An 18,230-nucleotide genomic window follows, 5' to 3' on the forward strand; every position below is an offset into this window, starting at 1 on the left:
CATCCTTTCGTGTGCTCTGCTTGTACGTTGACCTACAGATGCTAATTATTGCAACCAGATAAATAAGAACAGAGAGATTGAAAGAGATCTAGAAAGAGATAGAGGAGCAAAGAGAGGCCGGGAGGTTAACCAAGCGCGCGTCCGGTTTGCTACCCTGCGTTGGGGAAAGGGATAAAAGGGGCGAAAAATGAGACATAAGAAAAGAGATAGAAGAAAAGACAGAATCACGCGCACACTCGGGGGAACACATCAAGTCTATACATGCGGTCGCAGAAGCCTGTCGGCAGTACGTACACCAGCAACACCTTGGTTACCTTCTGCGGCATCGAGGCATGTGTCCATGGTCCAAGAATCTCGGCTGCGGAAAAGAAAATGGAAAGGCAGGGAGGTTAACCAAGCACGTTTCTGGTTTTCTACCCTATACTTTGGAAAGGACAGGGGGTGCATTGTACAATGTGCAATGTTCCCGTTACATCTATGTACTATATCCAGGCCCGTAGCCAGGAATTTCTTTCGGAGGGTTCGGAGGGGTGAGGGTGGCTATTTTATAAAAGCACATATTTTCATTATTTATCTTCGGTGGAGAGAGCGAACGAAAGTCTTTTATTCTGAAGATGGGCGACGCGACGGATAGGCTTTCTTATAGCAAGAATGAAATGAATGGAGACGACAACGTATACGTTCGACAGCGTCCATTGTGCGTAACTATTTTAGACCGTTCTTCAGCGCTATGACCTCCTGGATCTTTCTAGCAGTCTTGCATTGTCTTCAAATAAGGCATTAAGAAAGAGTCAGGCTATCTTTTCAAAGTCCGTCATTTTTTTCCTTTCAGAGTCTTTGACTCTAACTCGAGACGACCTGCAGTTTTTGCGTCGATGCTGTCTTTCCCTTTTTTCTTTAACGCTTTTCTCTGCTCTTTATCTTTAGGGATTCGACTACGCGATTTCTGTTCCGACTCAAAGGCGAGCGTGGAACTCGGGGTTCAGTAACGTATAAAGCAACCTGAAGTAGCAGCCTTCTCGGGAGGCACTCTCCTTTAATTCGGGTAGAGGTGCACCGCCGCGGCGAGTGAATACAAAGGCAGCTTTCCAAGCAGCAGCCGTGGTATCGGCCTCGACAAATGACGCTCCGCTGTCGCTTCAAAAGAGTCGCCGAAAAGATGTCACAACTCAGTGTATACGAGTGCATGTGTATAGGTTCCAAAAAGAACACAGAAAGACAGAAAATTTGAACTCGTCCCATCAAAAGATCAGCGCCGTAACCATTAAGAAAAGCACACGCGTGACATTGGAATTGCAGAACAACAAGATTGAAGCACAAAAGAACGAAAGGAGGGGAACTGATCAAGGGCTCGTTTCTTTTGTTCATTACAACCTAATGAAGACAATGAAGCCAAGGAAGGCATAGGGGATACTACCGTATTTACTCGAATCTAGGCCGGCCCCGATTCTAAGCCGACCCCCGAAATTCGCAAGACCAGAAAAACAAAAAAAAACTTAATCGTTGTACTCGAAACTAAGGTGACACCCCCCCCCCCCCCTTTCCCACATCGTTTTTTTTCGAAAAAATATTTGGTAGTTTTAACTGTAGTGTAGTAATTATGGCACGTGTGGAAATGAATTGAACTAGGTATACGAAAAAAGAAGCAAGTTGCCCTCGGTAGGAACCGAACCTACAACCTTCGGAAAACGTGTCCGATGCTCTACCAATTAAGCTACGACGGCTTTCGTTCTCCAGTCCAGCAAAGGAACAAAATTAATAACGTTATAGCAATGATAAGCCTCATTACAACGGAGTCGCATGACACGAAAACGGTTTCGTTATATCCGAAAATTCATTATAAACGAATATTCGCGACGCTTTATTAGTGGCAAGAGTATTCTTCGTTTACTTCGTTATAACCGATAATCTGTTACATTCGTGTTCGCTATATGGAGGTTTCTCTTAAAAGTAAACGCGTCGCCTCGAAAGGCAAAATTACACGGACAAAAGAACAGCTTAACACTACCCTGATTTAAGACAGAAGGGCAACGCAATTTCTTTCACTACTATACTATTATTAATATTGTAGTGGTAGTATTTATTATTTCAGCCTTTCACACCTTTCCCGTCAACCTGCCCTCTATGTCGAGTGGCAGTACGTGCTTATCGAATAAAAGTAATAAGATAATAAAAGAATAAAAGTAAAAGCTGGCTGACTTTGAAAGCCGCACCTCGGGCAACCTTCCGGAACCCCTTGGCATTCGAAAGCCGCCGTCGAAGAAAGAAACTTTGAGAAACGGGCTGACGTCGTCTTCAACAGCAATGACGATGCTGACGCGGCGCTTACAATTCCGACGTCCTCCCACGGTCGACCTTTATGTGAACGGGGACTTCTCTTCTGCACCCATTTCTGTTTCTGCTACAGTCTTCTTCTTTCACCGTTCTTCCTATAGTTATAAACTTTTCAAACGCCAAAGGAAGCAACTCCACCCCCCACCCCCCGGCCTCCTTTTTTATCCTTTCTTTTTAACCATACGTGCCATCCCGATTTCGCACTGCGTATTTTGTTCTTTCTATTGAAACCGAATTCGAAACCGTACGGTGCGCACACCGCGCTGTCACGTCGTTGTTTCGCGCGTTGCTCGTTTTCTTTTTTTTTCTTACTTTGTGCAACTTACATGTGAACACGTGGCTACCTCCTCTCCGATTCCTTTCCCCCCTCTCTATCGATACCGCAGGTGCACGGGCTCGTATAGTAACTGCTTACGCACGCGGTATTATTGGTTGTGGTGCGGCTGCTCCTCCTTAAGCGGGACACACGAGCACTGCTGCTCGGGCTTTCTTTCGCGGTCCCGAAGTGGCCCGGCCGAAAGAATTGTGCTGAATCGGCGGCGGACTTCTTGTCGTTTCCGCTGGGGGAATCAAGTGCTGTGAAAGGCGGGGCGCTATCTTTTTTTTAACTCTATAAATGTGCACAGGCATTGTTAGGAACTGCAGCAACCACCGTGACTGCAGGTATTGTAAGTTATAATGAGCATACGAAGGTGCTTTGTGACATAGGAGCGCCTCGAATATGGGGCTTCTGGCGTGTCTTCCCTTGGCTTGAAGTCTCGAAAAATCGTTGAACATGAGAACGACGCTAGAGACATCGTTTCGACAAGTGGACTCGCCTTCGTCAAGGCGTTCTGTCCTGTTTACTGTGGTTTCGACGCAATAGAAGAGTAAAATTTGACTTGTCTCAAGGCGGCTGTTTGAGGCACATCGTACTTATTCGCACAGTGCCAGCGTTGGTCAATGGTCACTAATTTTTGTTCACTAACTGTTCACTAACTGTCGTTCACTAACCGTAAATGTCCAGTAACTGCAGGCTGGTTAATGTTGGCTATGCCTTGGCTAATGCATGCTGGTTTTGGCTAACTGTTGGCTATCAGGGCTTATAACAACGTAATGCAATGATACATCCGTACTACTATACAATTTTGTCTCACTCCATAAGACGTTCGACTTTCAAAAAATCGCCGCAATATTGCATTGCTTTTTTTTTAATGACATAAAAAGGCAAGCCCAAATGCGCTATCATCATCGTCACCCGTTAACGTTGTTAACAGCTGTAAAAACTATAATAGAAATCTTCTTTGATCCAGGATGCACTGCGTAGGGGTAAATGTCAACTTTGTCCGAGAACGCAGACGTCGCTGAGATGCTCTCCTATAACTATCGACGTCGTTTCGCGCAGCGATGTTCGACCTTCTGCTCAATGCGCGTCTTATAATCTCGCGCGATTCATCTCTCCAGCCCATTGCTTCCAGCATCCGGGCTAGCCGTGAATCCAGTTACTCTACGATGAAGTGCTGCGCGGACAGCGAGGCAACGGTGCGACGCAAATGGAGGCTCGGTGCATGTCCTGGCGCTCATATGTGCACGCTCCTGCGCATCGACGCATGCTCTTATTTTCCTTTCTTTTTTTTCTTGTTGCTAACGCTCGCGTCGCGTATAAGCGTGCATCACTGGATGCCTTTCTCACACCACGCTGAGCTCTGATTTCATTGGCCACCGGGCGCGCATATCTGTTACTCCCGATAACGTTGGAGTGTACACGCACATATATGCGTGTACACATATATGTGCGACAGATATATGGGTCTCCCGCTTTCACGCCGGATCAGCTGAACGCGGTCGACATGGATGTTCCATTCTTGGGCGCCCTTTTTCCACCGACTGCTTCGCATGCTGACTTGGTGAGCACTCGTGTATAGCATTGCCTCGACATCTCGGAGCATCCGGTTCTATATTATTACCCACGAAACATGTATCGAAGCGAAGAGAGCAGGTCGGTCGAAATCGCGCGGGATTGTGTCGGCAGCGCGGGGATGTTCGCTGGATGCAACGTGTTGTGGTCAGAGGATTGCTCCTTTCGCCAATAAGGGTAAGCAAGAAACACTGATCTTTGCTTATATGAGAACGTTGAAAAAGTAAGATGTTGCTGTACGCCATGTCGCACTGAGCATATTATTTCATTTTTCGTAATATCCCACCTGGAGTAGCACCCTATAGGCAAATTTCTCCGCTATTCATTTTTAAAATTCGTTTTCTCTCTCCTTCTCTCTCTCTCTTTCTATAATAATAACACAGAGTCTGCCTTCTCAACCTGTCCTCCTCGCTTTAGAATACAGATAAAATATATACTTCCGCGTAAACTGTTTTTTACGTGTTTTTTAAGCTACTTCGACCATTCGTCTCTCAGACTTCATGACCTCTTTTTTTGCCGACCGTTCTCCGAGAATATAGATGTTTCTTATAGATTCCGATAGATACACATCGAGTCTTTGAATTGCGCCGTTGCGTCGACTTGCCGCGATGCGATACATCATACAACATTTTCTCGAACGCCCCTCCTTCATTCAAACGATGAAAAAAAGCACACAAAAAAAAGATAACACTTTACGATGCTCCTGTCTTTCATTTCTTTTTTTTTTCTTCCCTTGCGCACCACTCGAAAATGGAGTCGCGGAATCGGCTTTACGTATACATACATACATGATCGAGGCGTCGGTGTTCCTGTTTACGTATGCATTCGAAACGAGCGAGTTAGATATAGCGAGCCAATGAGGAACGCATTGAGATTAATGAATTCGGATGGTCCGTCAGTGCGCACCGCGGTCTGACCGCGTCGCTCGTTGACACAACGTGCACTCGCTGGTCGTATAGACGGTTCGGCGCGCTCGAGCATCGCCTGTTATCGGCCATCGAAAGGCCGCCACAGTTTTACTTCGAAGACTATACGAGAGCTGGCCATCTATTACGAGCCAGCCTTGTCTCTACGGGCGTTGTATATAGGAAGTGAGCGCATCCTTTTGTCGGAGGGTGGCCATGTATATATGTATATATACGTAGATGCGGTGCCTCCTCAGCAATCAGTGTGTGAGCTCGATCCCCGCGGGAACCGTTCTCCGTTAGAAGCGTATAATCAATCGCTCGCGAGCCTCGCCGCCGCGAAGCACTCGATGTGGGTTTCGTATAGATCTTCCGCGTTTGGCGGCCGCAGCGTTTGTTCTTGTTATGTTTCTTTTTTACGGGAACTCCATCTATCCAAATATACAGTATGATCCACGCATAGAGAGAGAGAGAGACGGTGGGAGAGAAGGAAAGAGCCAGACGAATAACTTAAAGGGCTGACACCGTATAAGCATCTCGCACACACGTGGGCGAGCCGCATATTGACAATTCGATCGGGGTCAATTAACAGGCGCTGCAAATCATGCGCGCCATACGCGAGTGTGGGCGGCGTGATGCACAACGGGCGCGCCGCCCGCGCTTATCTCTAATTGAGGCTAATTAAGCCCCGTGGGGAAGGAAGAAGCCATACAAACAGACTATATCGGATTCTCTGTCGAAAGACTGTTGGGTCTCTGTGTGTGTGTGTGTGTGTGTGTGTGTGTGTGTGTGTGTGTGTGTGTGTGTGTGTGTGTGTGTGTGTGTGTGTGTGTGGTGTGTGTGTGTGTGGTGTGTGTGTGTTTGTGGTCACGTGATGAGAGGTTCGTTTGAAGCACGCTCCGACCGCTTCCCCCTCCTGCGTATTGACCCTTCCTTACACACCCAAAGCAAATCACGAGCAAACTGTCTGCTTTATATATGACTTCTTCGTGTCGATATGCTTTCGTTTGCGTATGTTTATGTGTTTCGGTCGTATACGCGTGCTTGCATGCGTGCCACTCGTATGTGTACTCGATCGTGCGTGTGTTTGCGTTTCTGCGGCCGTCCCTCGATCGAGTTTTTGTAAACGCCTTTCTTAATTTCTCCGCGGTCGCGCCCATGCATCGAGAGGGGCGCGGAAGGTTTCGATCGAGAGCGGCGAACGTTTAGCGTCGGTCGGCTTTCCCGCCGTAATCGTTCTCCGTACGATTGAGCCCGTTGCGATATTTGTATGCGCACGCCGATCGAGGTTGGTCTACTGTGTTTGCTTGTTCGGAGCGGCTATCGAATTGAGTTCGCGAGCCTCGCACTATATGTACTAGTTCAAGCGCATTCGCACGTATGCCGTATGTACACGTTGCGGCAGTCTTAATGCATGCCACCGCGAGTGCAGTGGTGCAACGCTTGCTTTCTCTGTACACAGTTCATGTATAAATTAAAGGCGTCGTGAATTACCACCGCGCCTGAGGCATGTGTGTATACAGTCAACCGGGAAAAGAATCACTTGGGAACCGCAGCGCACTTTCCCGATGCTCTCATGAAAAGCGATTCTCGTGGGTCTTGGTGTACAGCGTGAATTTATCGATGCCAGCATTGCGTGATTAACGCGCGGGTGTGTCTTTCTTATTAGACAGTTTTAGTTAGGCGTCCGCAGCAGCTCTGCGCATGCAGGCTGCCCTCGGGAATGGCTGGCAGCCTGCGTCCGCAGCGCTGCATATGCACGCCCAACTAAAACTGTCTATTTTGTCTCGTATACGCCCGGCGTTTTTGTACGAGACGGATTTCCGTTGCTTTTCCTTTCTCGCCGTGATATATGTTACGCTCGCGAGGACATTATCGTCCTCATTCAAATACAGCGAAGGCTGAATCATATATACACGCAGTTGCACCAAGCCATAACTTCCTCACAGCAAGCCCCTGTTTCGTCTACTGCCCCTCATTGGATTGAGGATGTGCACTTATTCTGTTCATATATATATATATATATATATATATATATATATATCTAATATATATATATATATATATATATATATATATATATATATATATATTCACGAGACGGCGACAACTATCTGCTCTGCTCTAAGTCACTACGCATGTCGCAACTTAAACATTTTTAATTCCGAGAATTTATGACCCCGCTTCTTCGCAAGAACACAACCTTTTTCCGAAAATCCCGTGGGTCTCGTAATTTCACGCACGATATTGGCTGTAAACTTTCAATATAAATTTCTTCAAAGACAGACAAGCACCACGTGAGTGTAAGGAATGTATACACCGTCGTTTAAATGCTTAGTAAAAATTTACAAAGACCGATGGCTTCGACGATACCTAATGGTGGTCCTATAGTGTGCCTAAAGTTAGGTGCAAGGTGGCCTGAATTAATCTGGCGCCGCCCCCCCCCCCTCCTCCTTCTCGCCCCGCGCATTCTATCCTATGCGGCGTGCCTCAATCATATCGTGGTTTCCGCATTCACTGAAACAACCCGAATCTAACGTCTGTTTCCTGCATTCGCAGAACACTCTTATATATATTGTCACAGGTCACAATATACGCGTTGCCTTTTCTTACTCCTACCCTGTTTTACCATTTTTTCTTCTGTGTGCCCCTTCCTTCTCCCTTAATATATATATATGTTATATATATTAAGACAGAGAGTGTCTTCGTCGGTACGTAACATCGTCAAATAATGATATTGGTCACGTGCTTTTTAAACACCACTCGCTGCGTAACTTCCCAACACCGTTTATACTCCCATCTGATCCTGAATTTCTCCACATGTCTTCCTGAAAGAAAGGAAATAGGGCAGCGTCTGTCACGTCGGCAATCCGCTGTGTAGTCGACATGTCATGATAAGGATAGGGCCATGGTCGCCAGCAGCACGTTCGATATATACCGCCCTCCTTGTCATTGTGTTTCCTCCGTTTCATCGTCTTTTTTTTTTTTTTTTTTTTTGTTCACGTTAACGCACGAGCGCTCGATTGTCTCCGAGAGACACCCTTATCGGATACACGTTTTCCTCGCTGTCCGCAACGTATCCATCCGATCGTTCTTGTTTGCCGAGAGTGAGCTAGCTGTCGAGCGCACTACAGCTCTCTTCGCCGCATGTTCAGAGCCAGCGCGCCTTTCTTTTTTTTTTTTTTTTTTGCTTTTCGTTCACGAACTATTATACGGTAAGCCCCCCGACACGGGCAATATGTGCCGCTCATGTGACACGTTACGGTGGCTGCAAACACAGCGCGGCGGCGGCGTGAATCGCGTACACGACAATTGGAACGAGCTGTCTGCAAACCGGCTATGGGTTCGGACACCTTGTGCCATTTCTTTCTTCTCTTCTCCCTGCTATCTCTCTCACGTCGATTCAATTCTAGCCGTGTCTTTGTTCGCGCCTCGCAAGACGACGTTCACTCGGTCGTCGATACAGACACGCACATCGATCGATTTTTGGGAACTTTTGGGGATTTTTGGGAAGTATAAACTTTGTGATGCTACGCGACGTGAGACATACACGCGCGCTTATCGGCTGCAACCGCCGCTGTCACTTGGCGGACATTGTTTCCGTTTGCGGGCCCTCTTGAGCATTTCAAATACCTTTGTGACGTTGCATTGCGACCGATGTCGTTGTGGCCATCCCAAACGACATGTGCGGTAAAAGAAAGAAAGAAAGAAAGAAAGAAAGAAGAAAGAAAAGAAAGAAAGAAAGAAAGAAAGAAACGGAATTTCTCCAACGGTAGCAAGAAGGCTATAGAAGGAAGAAATCGCAATGAAAAAAAAAAAAAACTTGGAGGACGCTTGAGCTTCGCTTTCAAGAGTCGAACGCGATAGCGCAATCGAACCGTGTTCGTACCGCCTTCCCAATCGCTAGCCTGCCTTCGCTTCCCGGTGGACGCCACCGTGCCGCAAGGAAAGCCAAAGTGCGGACGCCCTCCGGGTCCAATATCTATGCATGCGACGCAACGAAACACGGCCACAAGGCGGGGCGATGCCGTCTAAAAGCGCGGCCGTGGGCCCTTTGCGCCATCTCGCGGGTGTTGTGCAAAGCCGCTGAAAGAACCTCCTAGATGTGCGTACCACCAACGCTAAACGCCGACGACGCCGCTGACCCCAACATCGGAAGGCGTTTAAACCAAGTTTGTCAAGCGATAGCTTGTCAGCCTCACGGCTCGACGGCTCCTATCCTCCGTCTTCTTCCTGCATGTCTGCTTGTTATGAAGAAGATGCCAGATAGCCGCTTTTGTAGCATAACTACCGCATCTACAATTACATGACAAGACAACGTACGGACTCTGCTCGGCGGCGTCGGCGCGCTCTTCCGCGGGGTCCACGCGAAGCGCGTGGAACTAAGTACGTGATCAACGCGCTCATATGCTCTGGAGAAACGTCGGCGCGAATTCATCGGCCAGTAATCGGCGAGAACTTTGCGTCATCTTGAGGGCGATGTGTGAACAATTTTCTGCGGCGCTGACGCAGCTCAGAGACGCCGTCATGACCTTGGCTGAGCGTGAAGGTCGGATTCACGGAACGAGACATTTTCTGGGTTTGCACCTGGAGGAGTAGAGCAATCGCTCAAAGATCTGTATGATAACATTAGGGGGAGTGTTTTGCTGTTCCATTTGAAAGGTGCCATTTGAAAGAAGGCCTTTCCCGTATCTCACATATGGGTCATTTCTGAAGGGCATTTGACGTCAGGATTCGAGAAACATACAGATACCGATCTCCTGAATTACTGTAATCTGGACGCCGATTCTGAAATGTACAGCTTTTGTTCCACGGTTATGTATTAAGGCGTGGTGACCGGACGGGGTGCTTCACGAAAAAAAAATGTTTCCGTTCAGTCACGTCTGTGTATCTCATGAATACTTATAAAGGAAAAAATTTGGGACGAAGGTTGTCATGTGTGGGCCGGGCCGCGTGTTTGAGCCCCTTGCTATAGACTAGTAGATGTAATACATGATTGTAATAAACAAGCTAGGTGACTACTGGTAACAGCCACGCTGCACATGTGATTCTCACAAAGGTAATCGTCATCATACTCTTTAAATGCCCCAGTATGCGATGTACACGCGACGAGCCCACACCCCTCACGCACTCTGTTCTTCCTCCCTCCACCCAGGGATGCCCTGACGTTACTACTCGAGCGTCGGGGCCTGGACCTCTCGGCCGTGCAGGTGCTTCAAGAGAGCACGAGACGGCCCGCCAACCTCAGCCACGAGACGCACAAGTTCGCCGGCCAGCAGCTCAGGGTCAAAGGTCAGTGGCCAGCATAATTTTGTTCAGAGAATTGCCTGCATCGAGACTGCTTTGTGCCGTTAGCGTGCGAGCCGATGGGCTGTTGTGCGCAAAGCTGTGTATCCTAGACGATATACTTGGCAGGGACATCGTCGAGACGTCGCCGTATATGTTTCCGAGTCGCCTATTACTGCTGCTGACATCTTGAGTGAAAACTCATAAGAGTCCCCCATGCATTCCCCTAAGACGACTCGGAAGGCCAAAGCCATCCTCTTCTTATTCTTTTTTTTTTCACGGTGGATTTATTGAACACTCTGGCTTGACGAAGAGACAAAGTCCACTCGTCAAAACGCTTGCTCAGCGACCCACCCCGTTAAAGCTTTTTTTTTTTTTTTCAGCAGAGGGAAGAACTATAATATACGAAATACGCAAACGCCGAGTGCCACGTGCGTGTAAATACAACAGGCGAACCGCCGTGCTCAGAACACGAGAACCACGTCTAAACTGGTCGTCTCCATCATTGTCGATGTGACAAACAAAGGCGTGTCTCAAATTCCTCCAGCTCTCCATTGGTCCTGCACGGTGTAGCACGCAGTCCTCTGTTACAGCATTTCCTGAAACGCGCATGCGCTCGCGTTACCTTCTCTAGTTTCTTGCTCTGTAATGCATCTCCCCCTATCTCTTCGTCTTTTCTCTTTTATCACCCGCCGTAATTGTAGCCACTCAGGTTCGGTTCCGGGGGAACGGTAGCTCCGTTATGCGCACAAAACGTACACGGAGCATCCTTCCGCCCGGTAAAGTATTGCGCTGCTGGACACCCAGTCGCGCTTGGTATTCGGGGAAACGAATCACCTCCCATTATTTCCGCTCGCCGCTGCTACCCTTTTCGGTCCGTGGGAGCCTGCGCAATCGGTCACCGTTTCCCAAGCAGTGAAAAAGAATTCCGGATTACGGTCGACAAACCGTCGTCCAGACAATGGGCGCGCTTCGCTGCAATATATATATATATATATATATATATATATATATATATATATATATATATATATATACCTAGACATGCTACTGATACGGGAGTGTGATATACTGCGAACTGTGATTGCTTGTAAACGGAGCAAAAGAAACAAAGAAAGAAAGAATAGATAGATAGATAGATAGATAGATAGATAGATAGATAGATAGATAGATAGATAGATAGATAGATAGATAGATAGATAGATAGATAGATAGATAGATAGATAGATAGATAGATAGATAGAAAGAAAGAAAGAAAGAAAGAAAGAAAGAAAGAAAGAAAGAAAGAAAGAAAGAAAGAAAGAAAGAAAGAAAGAAAGAAAGAAAGCACAGCATCGTAGAAAGAAGGGATCGAACACATATATGCATGTTCCTGCTAAATGATAACAAGCGGTGCGTTTCTTGCGTCATCTACAAACACACATGGCAACAAAAGGGGGGGGGGGGGTGGCTTGTAGGGTGAGTGGGTACACGGTGTACTTGGGAAGGGTAGACGAGCAGCGAGAAGAATAGCTGGACAAGCTTGAGGCAGGAACAAGAAGGCTGCTGGGCTGACAAAGAACGCGGGACAACTTGCACCTATTTCTTTCGCATTACTGCAAGCTCCAAGCGAGGCAGAAGGAAGGCTGGGGGGGGAATACGGAGGCCTGAAGTGATGAAACGTCGTCGAACTCCGAATGTCGCTGGGGCCGGCGTTTCAGGGCTTTGTCGCAACGTTGGCTCCAGTGACAATTCCTTGTTCAACGAGTCTCGATTACTTCGAGCATGTATGTAAGTACGAGGTGAACGCGATACGCTGTGGGAATACGTGGGCTGTTCAGCGATACAGTCGCGCCCACCATCTTGCACCTTGCGAAAAAAAAAAAAAGAAAGCCACAGAAATCGGGCAAATCCCACTTCTCACCACTGATTCACTAAGAGAGAGGGAGAGAAAGGTATCAAAAGAAAGAGATACAGAGAAAATTTGAGAGAAATAATGGGAATAAAGACACAAAAAGACAGAAAGACAGCGAAATATATAGAGAGAGAGAAATAGAAAGAAAAACAGAGAGAGAGAAAGAACGAAATAGAACACAATGGAAAGATCAATAGAGATATAAAGAGAAAGAATGAGAGAAAAAAGGCAGAGATGAAGAAAGGGTCGTTCATGACAATGGCGAACGCTCGATTCTGGAGTTTGGACATCCTTGTCGTCACTAACCTAGCAACAACCTAGAAGTAACCAGGTTACACTTCACATTCGTCCAGTTTCGCTGGTCCAAGCCTCGCTCGACTTAGCGCAAGCTTCGCCAATTTTTTTCGGTGAAGTCTGAAAGGGGAGTGGCAAGGGGGGGGGGGGGACGCCCCCCCCCCTCCCTCTTTATCCCACGAAGGGGGGCGTCACGTCTGTTTTACTCAGTCCGACCTTTCTCGTGATTGCAGATTTATGGATATGCATGTTCTTGACGGTAATGTCGGGCGTGGACTCTTGATGTTCATTCCAAGCACGTTTACTTCCCTTCTTCACCACCAGAAAGCCGAGGTCCAATGACAGGTCGTTGTGATAGGCACGTCATCGCTGTAATTTTCAGTCTTTCATCCATTCCGAAGCTTCTTTTCGTTCGGACTGGACCCATATGGGGGCGCTGTGGTAAAACATGGCCTCCCCCTAATAAAAACCCTGCTCACACCTATGATAATTTTCACTGTTTTCAGTGTGCATCTCAATAATGGTAATTGGACGTGTATCCTCTGCGTTTGACCACTTTGGTTAATTGTGTGGTTCAGCAGTGTTCCATCTTGTTTGCATAATTCATCTAGTAGCAGCTGACAAAAACAAAAGGTGTGCACACTTCTGGCTCCAATGAGTCGATTTGTAAACGTAGTGATTAATAATAACACCTCCAGCAGCTGGAATATCAGAGGAATACCGTTAATCTTCCTCGACATTCCATACTAATCTTTCGTCCCTTATGCAAGACTAAGCGCTGACTCGTCAGCACTATTGAGTAATTTGTGTCCGGCTGCCTTATATAGAACCTGCCTCGTGTTTTCTCTTACTCTTTTGTTGTGTTTTCTTCCATTTCGCTACACGCGTGTCCTGCAAGAGCTTAAGGCAGTGCTGACGAAACGTTATCGGCTCTGCCTGCGCAATCAGAACGAAGGCTTAATTAATTTCTATTCGTGGCGGTCTCAAGACAGGTATAATTAAAAGACGGCGCGTAGGATTACTCCTGCTTCGCGCTATATTTGAACCGACTTACTACGGATCTTGGTCCTGTGTTTTTTTGTATTTGGCTTTTTCTGCCGCCGAGTTTCAAAAAGCTGAAGCGAAGAAAATCATGATGGATCTTTAGGGCAGAATAGTGTAATGGCTACGGTTCGTTGCATTATTAATTCAAATTTTTGTCTCTAACATGTCGCCTACGTCACCGCTATTCGCGATGAGCTGACACACCATTTCAGAGCGCTCTTGTGTGCTCTACTAATGGTGAAGGCTCACCTTTCTGCGCACGCGCGTGCTTGCTTGCGTAAAAACTGACCTTTTAGCATTGATACAATGAATAATGAATATGTTATGAGAACAAATTTCTAATAATAATTGTTGGGGTTTCACGTACCAAAACCGTGATACGATTGTGAGAGACGTCTTAGTGGAGGGCTTCGGAAATTTAGAGCACCTGGTGTTCTTTGACGTGCACCTAAATTTAAGTACACGGCCTCTGGCACTTTACCTCCATCGAAATGCGGCCACCACGGCCGGGATTCGATCCCGCGACCTTCGGGTCAGCATTCGAGCACCATAACCATTAGACTACCGTGGCGAGTCAGAACAAACTTCAAATGTAAACTCTGTGTGAAAGTCGACCCCCCCCCCCCCCGAAAAAAAAGGGGTGGGGTGGGGGTGGGCTTGTCCACAATGTGCATAACGTGCATGCACGTACTTCAGTTCTCTACTGGACAACCGGTCAACTAACAGATTTGTAAATGAGCTGTTGTAGGCTCACTTCGAAACAGTCCTCGCTTGCATCGACTTTTCTCGCACTGAGACACCGTTGGGCGTTCTTATCATTCATATTCGAACAAAGTACAAATACGTATTACGAAAGCTTAAAATAGTGAACTCTAGAATAAAATAGCGAGGGCTATCAATTTCGTATTCGAAGTTTCGAACATTCAAACAACCTATATACTTATATAAGGGTATTGCGCCGCAGAACTGCGTTGTGCGCAGTTCCGGCCGCGTTACTTTGCTCCCCACTCAATACACAAATCGGGCGAGTACTGTGTGCACGTACTAACTACATTAGACGAGTTGCGAGTTGGTTAGGTTTAGCGCAGTAAGCTACTAGTTGTCATCGGTGACGTAGTCCCGCATCGAGGCCGAACTGATGCCGTGGCTCACAAACAGGAAGTAATCAGGGCTGGGGGCGAAAGATGGATGAGCCGAAACTAAATGAATCAGTTGGCTTTGTTTGCCTTGTCTGCGGCCTTCTTTATGTGAGTGCCTCTGAGTTCGCCTTCAACGACTACTTTCGTCTTATCTATCGGCTGTGAAAGTTGAGCAGTTCGCCCACTGAAAAGAACCTTCTATCATCAGATATTGGGGCACTTAGCTAAGAAAAACAATCACAAGAGAGGGGGAACAACGAAATAACGAAACAACGTCCAAACGAGTTCCCGCGGGTGGATCGCGAAGAAAAACAGGGCTTAATGAATAAAGGGTTCTTTGGGGGTTGTGAGAATAACAGGTCGTCAGAGTGGTTTGGGAGCGAAGCACGAAAACAGCCAGAAAATTTTGTATGCTTATGTATACTGCATCAACTTCCTGCAGTATGGTACCCACAAGGGATGCACCTCTCCCATTGCTTAATGTGTGCCGCTTTTATCCTTTTTTTTTTTCTTCTTCTTCTTCTGTATGTTCAGACCCACGAGGCAACTTGCGCTTTGTTTTTCTAGCTGGAAGTTGCCGACCTGTCTTCCCTAGTCAATTATTCAGGTGTTCATTTTGCGCGGTGTTAACAGTGCCTATAAAATAAAAAAAGTTACAGTCGAAACCGGATTTATCGAATCTGAAGGGAATCACGGAAGAGTTGTATATATAGGCAATTCGACGTATCAAATGTTTTAAACATCGAAAATATATTCAAGGGGATTTTACAACTGTTCGATATACACCACAATTCGTTATACGTGTTCTACTGCGCATTTTGCGTCACGTCATTGCACGCATGCGGGTTGAACAAGAATCCACTACCGTATACCTTCATGCATAGCTTATGAGCGAAGTTGTAACCGGCGGAAAGCTTTGCGGTGTATGTTCGTTTCTACTTCTGTATACGGTAGTATAGAATGCCTAAGGCTCCCTAGATATATAGCGTGGTAGTATAACGCTGCTTGCACTCCGGAACGCATTCAGAAACGCAAGAAACGTTTAATTAATTTAAATTATTCACGAGCAAGTAATCCTTTGGTTCAGCGCCGCTTTTATCGTAAAATCCCTAAAAGGTTCAACCCTATTAGAGTGACTTTGCGGATAGAGGATCTATGCAAATGAAGCCTTCGCAAACGCTATAGAGGCCCGTGTATTGTGCGAAGAGCCCCAGGTGGTCGAAATTATTCGGAGCCCTCCACCATAGCGTCTCTTATAGGCTGAGTCGCTTCGGGACTTTAAGCCACATAAGCTAACCGATGCCTTCGCCAGCACTATACGCTATCTCGTTCAGCTTTGTTCACTTTTGCTTTTTTTTTTTTCTTTTGCTTTGCTCTTACATTCTGTCCTTGCTATCGTACTCGTCCTGTCCCGTTGTAGGGTAGCAAATAATAAGCTCTTCTTCTGGTTAGCCTCTCAGTCGTTGTCATCTCGTGAGTCTGTCTCCTGTCTACATAGGCGTGCACATAGAGAGAAGAGGCAGGGGGGGTGTCCGCCCCCTCCACACCCCCCCTTTTTTCCCCTAATCATCAGAGGGCCTCAAAGTCTGCGCCATACGTTCACTCAGACGGAACTGCATGCTCTGTCATTGCCACGGTGTAAGAATGTTTATTACACCGTGGTCATTGCTTAAATTGCAAGGTAATGGCCATGCAGGTTTTTCACGATAGTGGCAGCCGAGGACCTCTGATGTTGCATTCCATGAGCATCGTCCTTCTCCGTCTCTCTCTCGGTCTGTCTCGATCGTTGGGATTTCAGAAAGAGCATCATTTTATACTGCACTGCGCACTCTCTTTCGAAACGTGAGCTCGCAGCGAACAAATGTCCAAGCCACGATCTTATTGAAGCATTTGGTCAGAGATATCCGTTAGATCGCATACCCGGCGTATAGTTTTGCGTCGTCTTGGTGAAACAGAACGCTGTGAAGACCGCGTCCCACGCACACGGGTCTCCCAATCCGCATAATTCTATAGGCTTCGAAACCAATCGATCTATACAAGAAAGTTCCCGCACGCAGGGAGGCCACTGAGGCACACGAACCAAATAGCAAAGCAAGAAAGGGGAACGAGAGAAACCGAAACAAGAAACAAACTGCACGTTGCCATGAGGTGGGCGCCTTTTTTTGGTGATCCGACCTTTCGCGACTGGGCCTCTTCTAGCGTGCGCATCCGTGGACATGGGGGGACTAAGAAAACGTACCCCTGAATTCAGATGCAGATGCGACGACTGTGTCGTTCTGTTCTTTCTTTCTTTCTTTCTTTCTTTCTTTCTTTCTTTCTTTCTTTCTTTCTTTCTTTCTTTCTTTCTTTCTTTCTTTCTTTCTTTCTTTCTTTCGCTCTCCAAATGTAGATGTTTCTCGATCCGCCGGGAACCGCTGTTTACCCTTACGTTGCCAGTCTCTCCCTGTTATCCTCAGGGCTGATTTGGCCCTCCTGTTTTCTGTAAGAACGGAGGGACGCGTCTATAGAAAGGGCGTCTCTAGACAACGCGAAAAGGTAGGTACTCCGCTGTCGCATTTGCGCTTGTTTTACATTATTCAAAGTCTCCCATTTCTTCCCCCCCCCCCCCCTTCTTGCCGTTCATGCTTCATCCTTATTTTGTCGACCACTTTGCTGCTGATGCTGCCGCCGCATGCTGAACGATACCACAGTCGTGTTGTCCTTTCGGCCCGCCTCGTTTTGCTTATTCGACGCCCAAAAAAGGGGGCTCTCGCTGACAGCAAGCCCAGGCTATCCAGAGGGCCCAGGAAAGGGCGGAGCGTCACGGCGTTCTGTCCTCTACGTGGGCGCGGCCAGCAGTTACAACGGCCTCCCGTTAGGGGGTCGTAACTCCTCAGGATCCAATAAAGTTCGTTGTCTGTCTGTCTGTCTGTCGCTGACTGCTTATACTAACCTCCCGCTGTCCCTTTTCTTACGGTTTCCCTCGTTTGTTCCGAGTTTCTGGGCCAACGGAAACGACCCTCCATCTTGCCTAACGCACACTAAAGCGCAGGAAAGGTCAAGAGAAAATGGGGAGACAGTGTGTGTGTGTGTGTGTGTGTGTGTGTGTGTGTGTGTGTGTGTGTGTGTGTGTGTGTGTGTGTGTGTGTGTGTGTGTGTGTGTGTGTGTGTGTGTGTGTGTGTGTGTGTGTGTGTGTGTGTGTGTGTGTGTGTGTGTGTGTGTGTGTGTGTGTGTGTGTGTGAGAGAGAGAGAGAGAGAGAGAAAGGGGGGTGAAGGAGGGAGATCCCCATTTGGTGGCACGAGAACCGTTTTCTCTCTGGCGCATATTCCGCCGACATTACATCGCGGTGTCATGCGAACCGGGAAAAGGCGCCCTGTGAAAGGCTGGCTAACAGCCGCGCGCAAACATTTTGATGGTGCAATCTTCAGACTGTGTGTGCTACCGCGCACCGTCGCG

At 47.3% G+C, this 18,230-nt stretch overlaps 1 protein-coding gene and 1 long non-coding RNA gene across 3 annotated transcripts in view; one reads left to right on the forward strand and one right to left on the reverse strand.

Annotated features, from left to right (window-relative positions):
* LOC125758055 (uncharacterized) overlaps positions 1–18,230 on the reverse strand; it is a 265,336-nt gene that overhangs the window by 171,684 nt on the left and 75,422 nt on the right. The gene's annotated exons all lie outside the window — the stretch shown is intronic.
* LOC119390204 (pleckstrin homology domain-containing family G member 5) overlaps positions 1–18,230 on the forward strand; it is a 161,985-nt gene that overhangs the window by 93,407 nt on the left and 50,348 nt on the right. For both annotated transcript variants that reach the window (XM_049414690.1, XM_037657769.2), the window contains exon 3: positions 10,292–10,428. In XM_049414690.1, coding sequence (XP_049270647.1) covers positions 10,292–10,428 — 137 coding nt within the window. The remainder of the gene's footprint in view (positions 1–10,291; positions 10,429–18,230) is intronic.

The sequence above is a fragment of the Rhipicephalus sanguineus genome, chromosome 4, assembly GCF_013339695.2.
Source record: "Rhipicephalus sanguineus isolate Rsan-2018 chromosome 4, BIME_Rsan_1.4, whole genome shotgun sequence".
Lineage (NCBI taxonomy): Eukaryota > Metazoa > Arthropoda > Arachnida > Ixodida > Ixodidae > Rhipicephalus > Rhipicephalus sanguineus.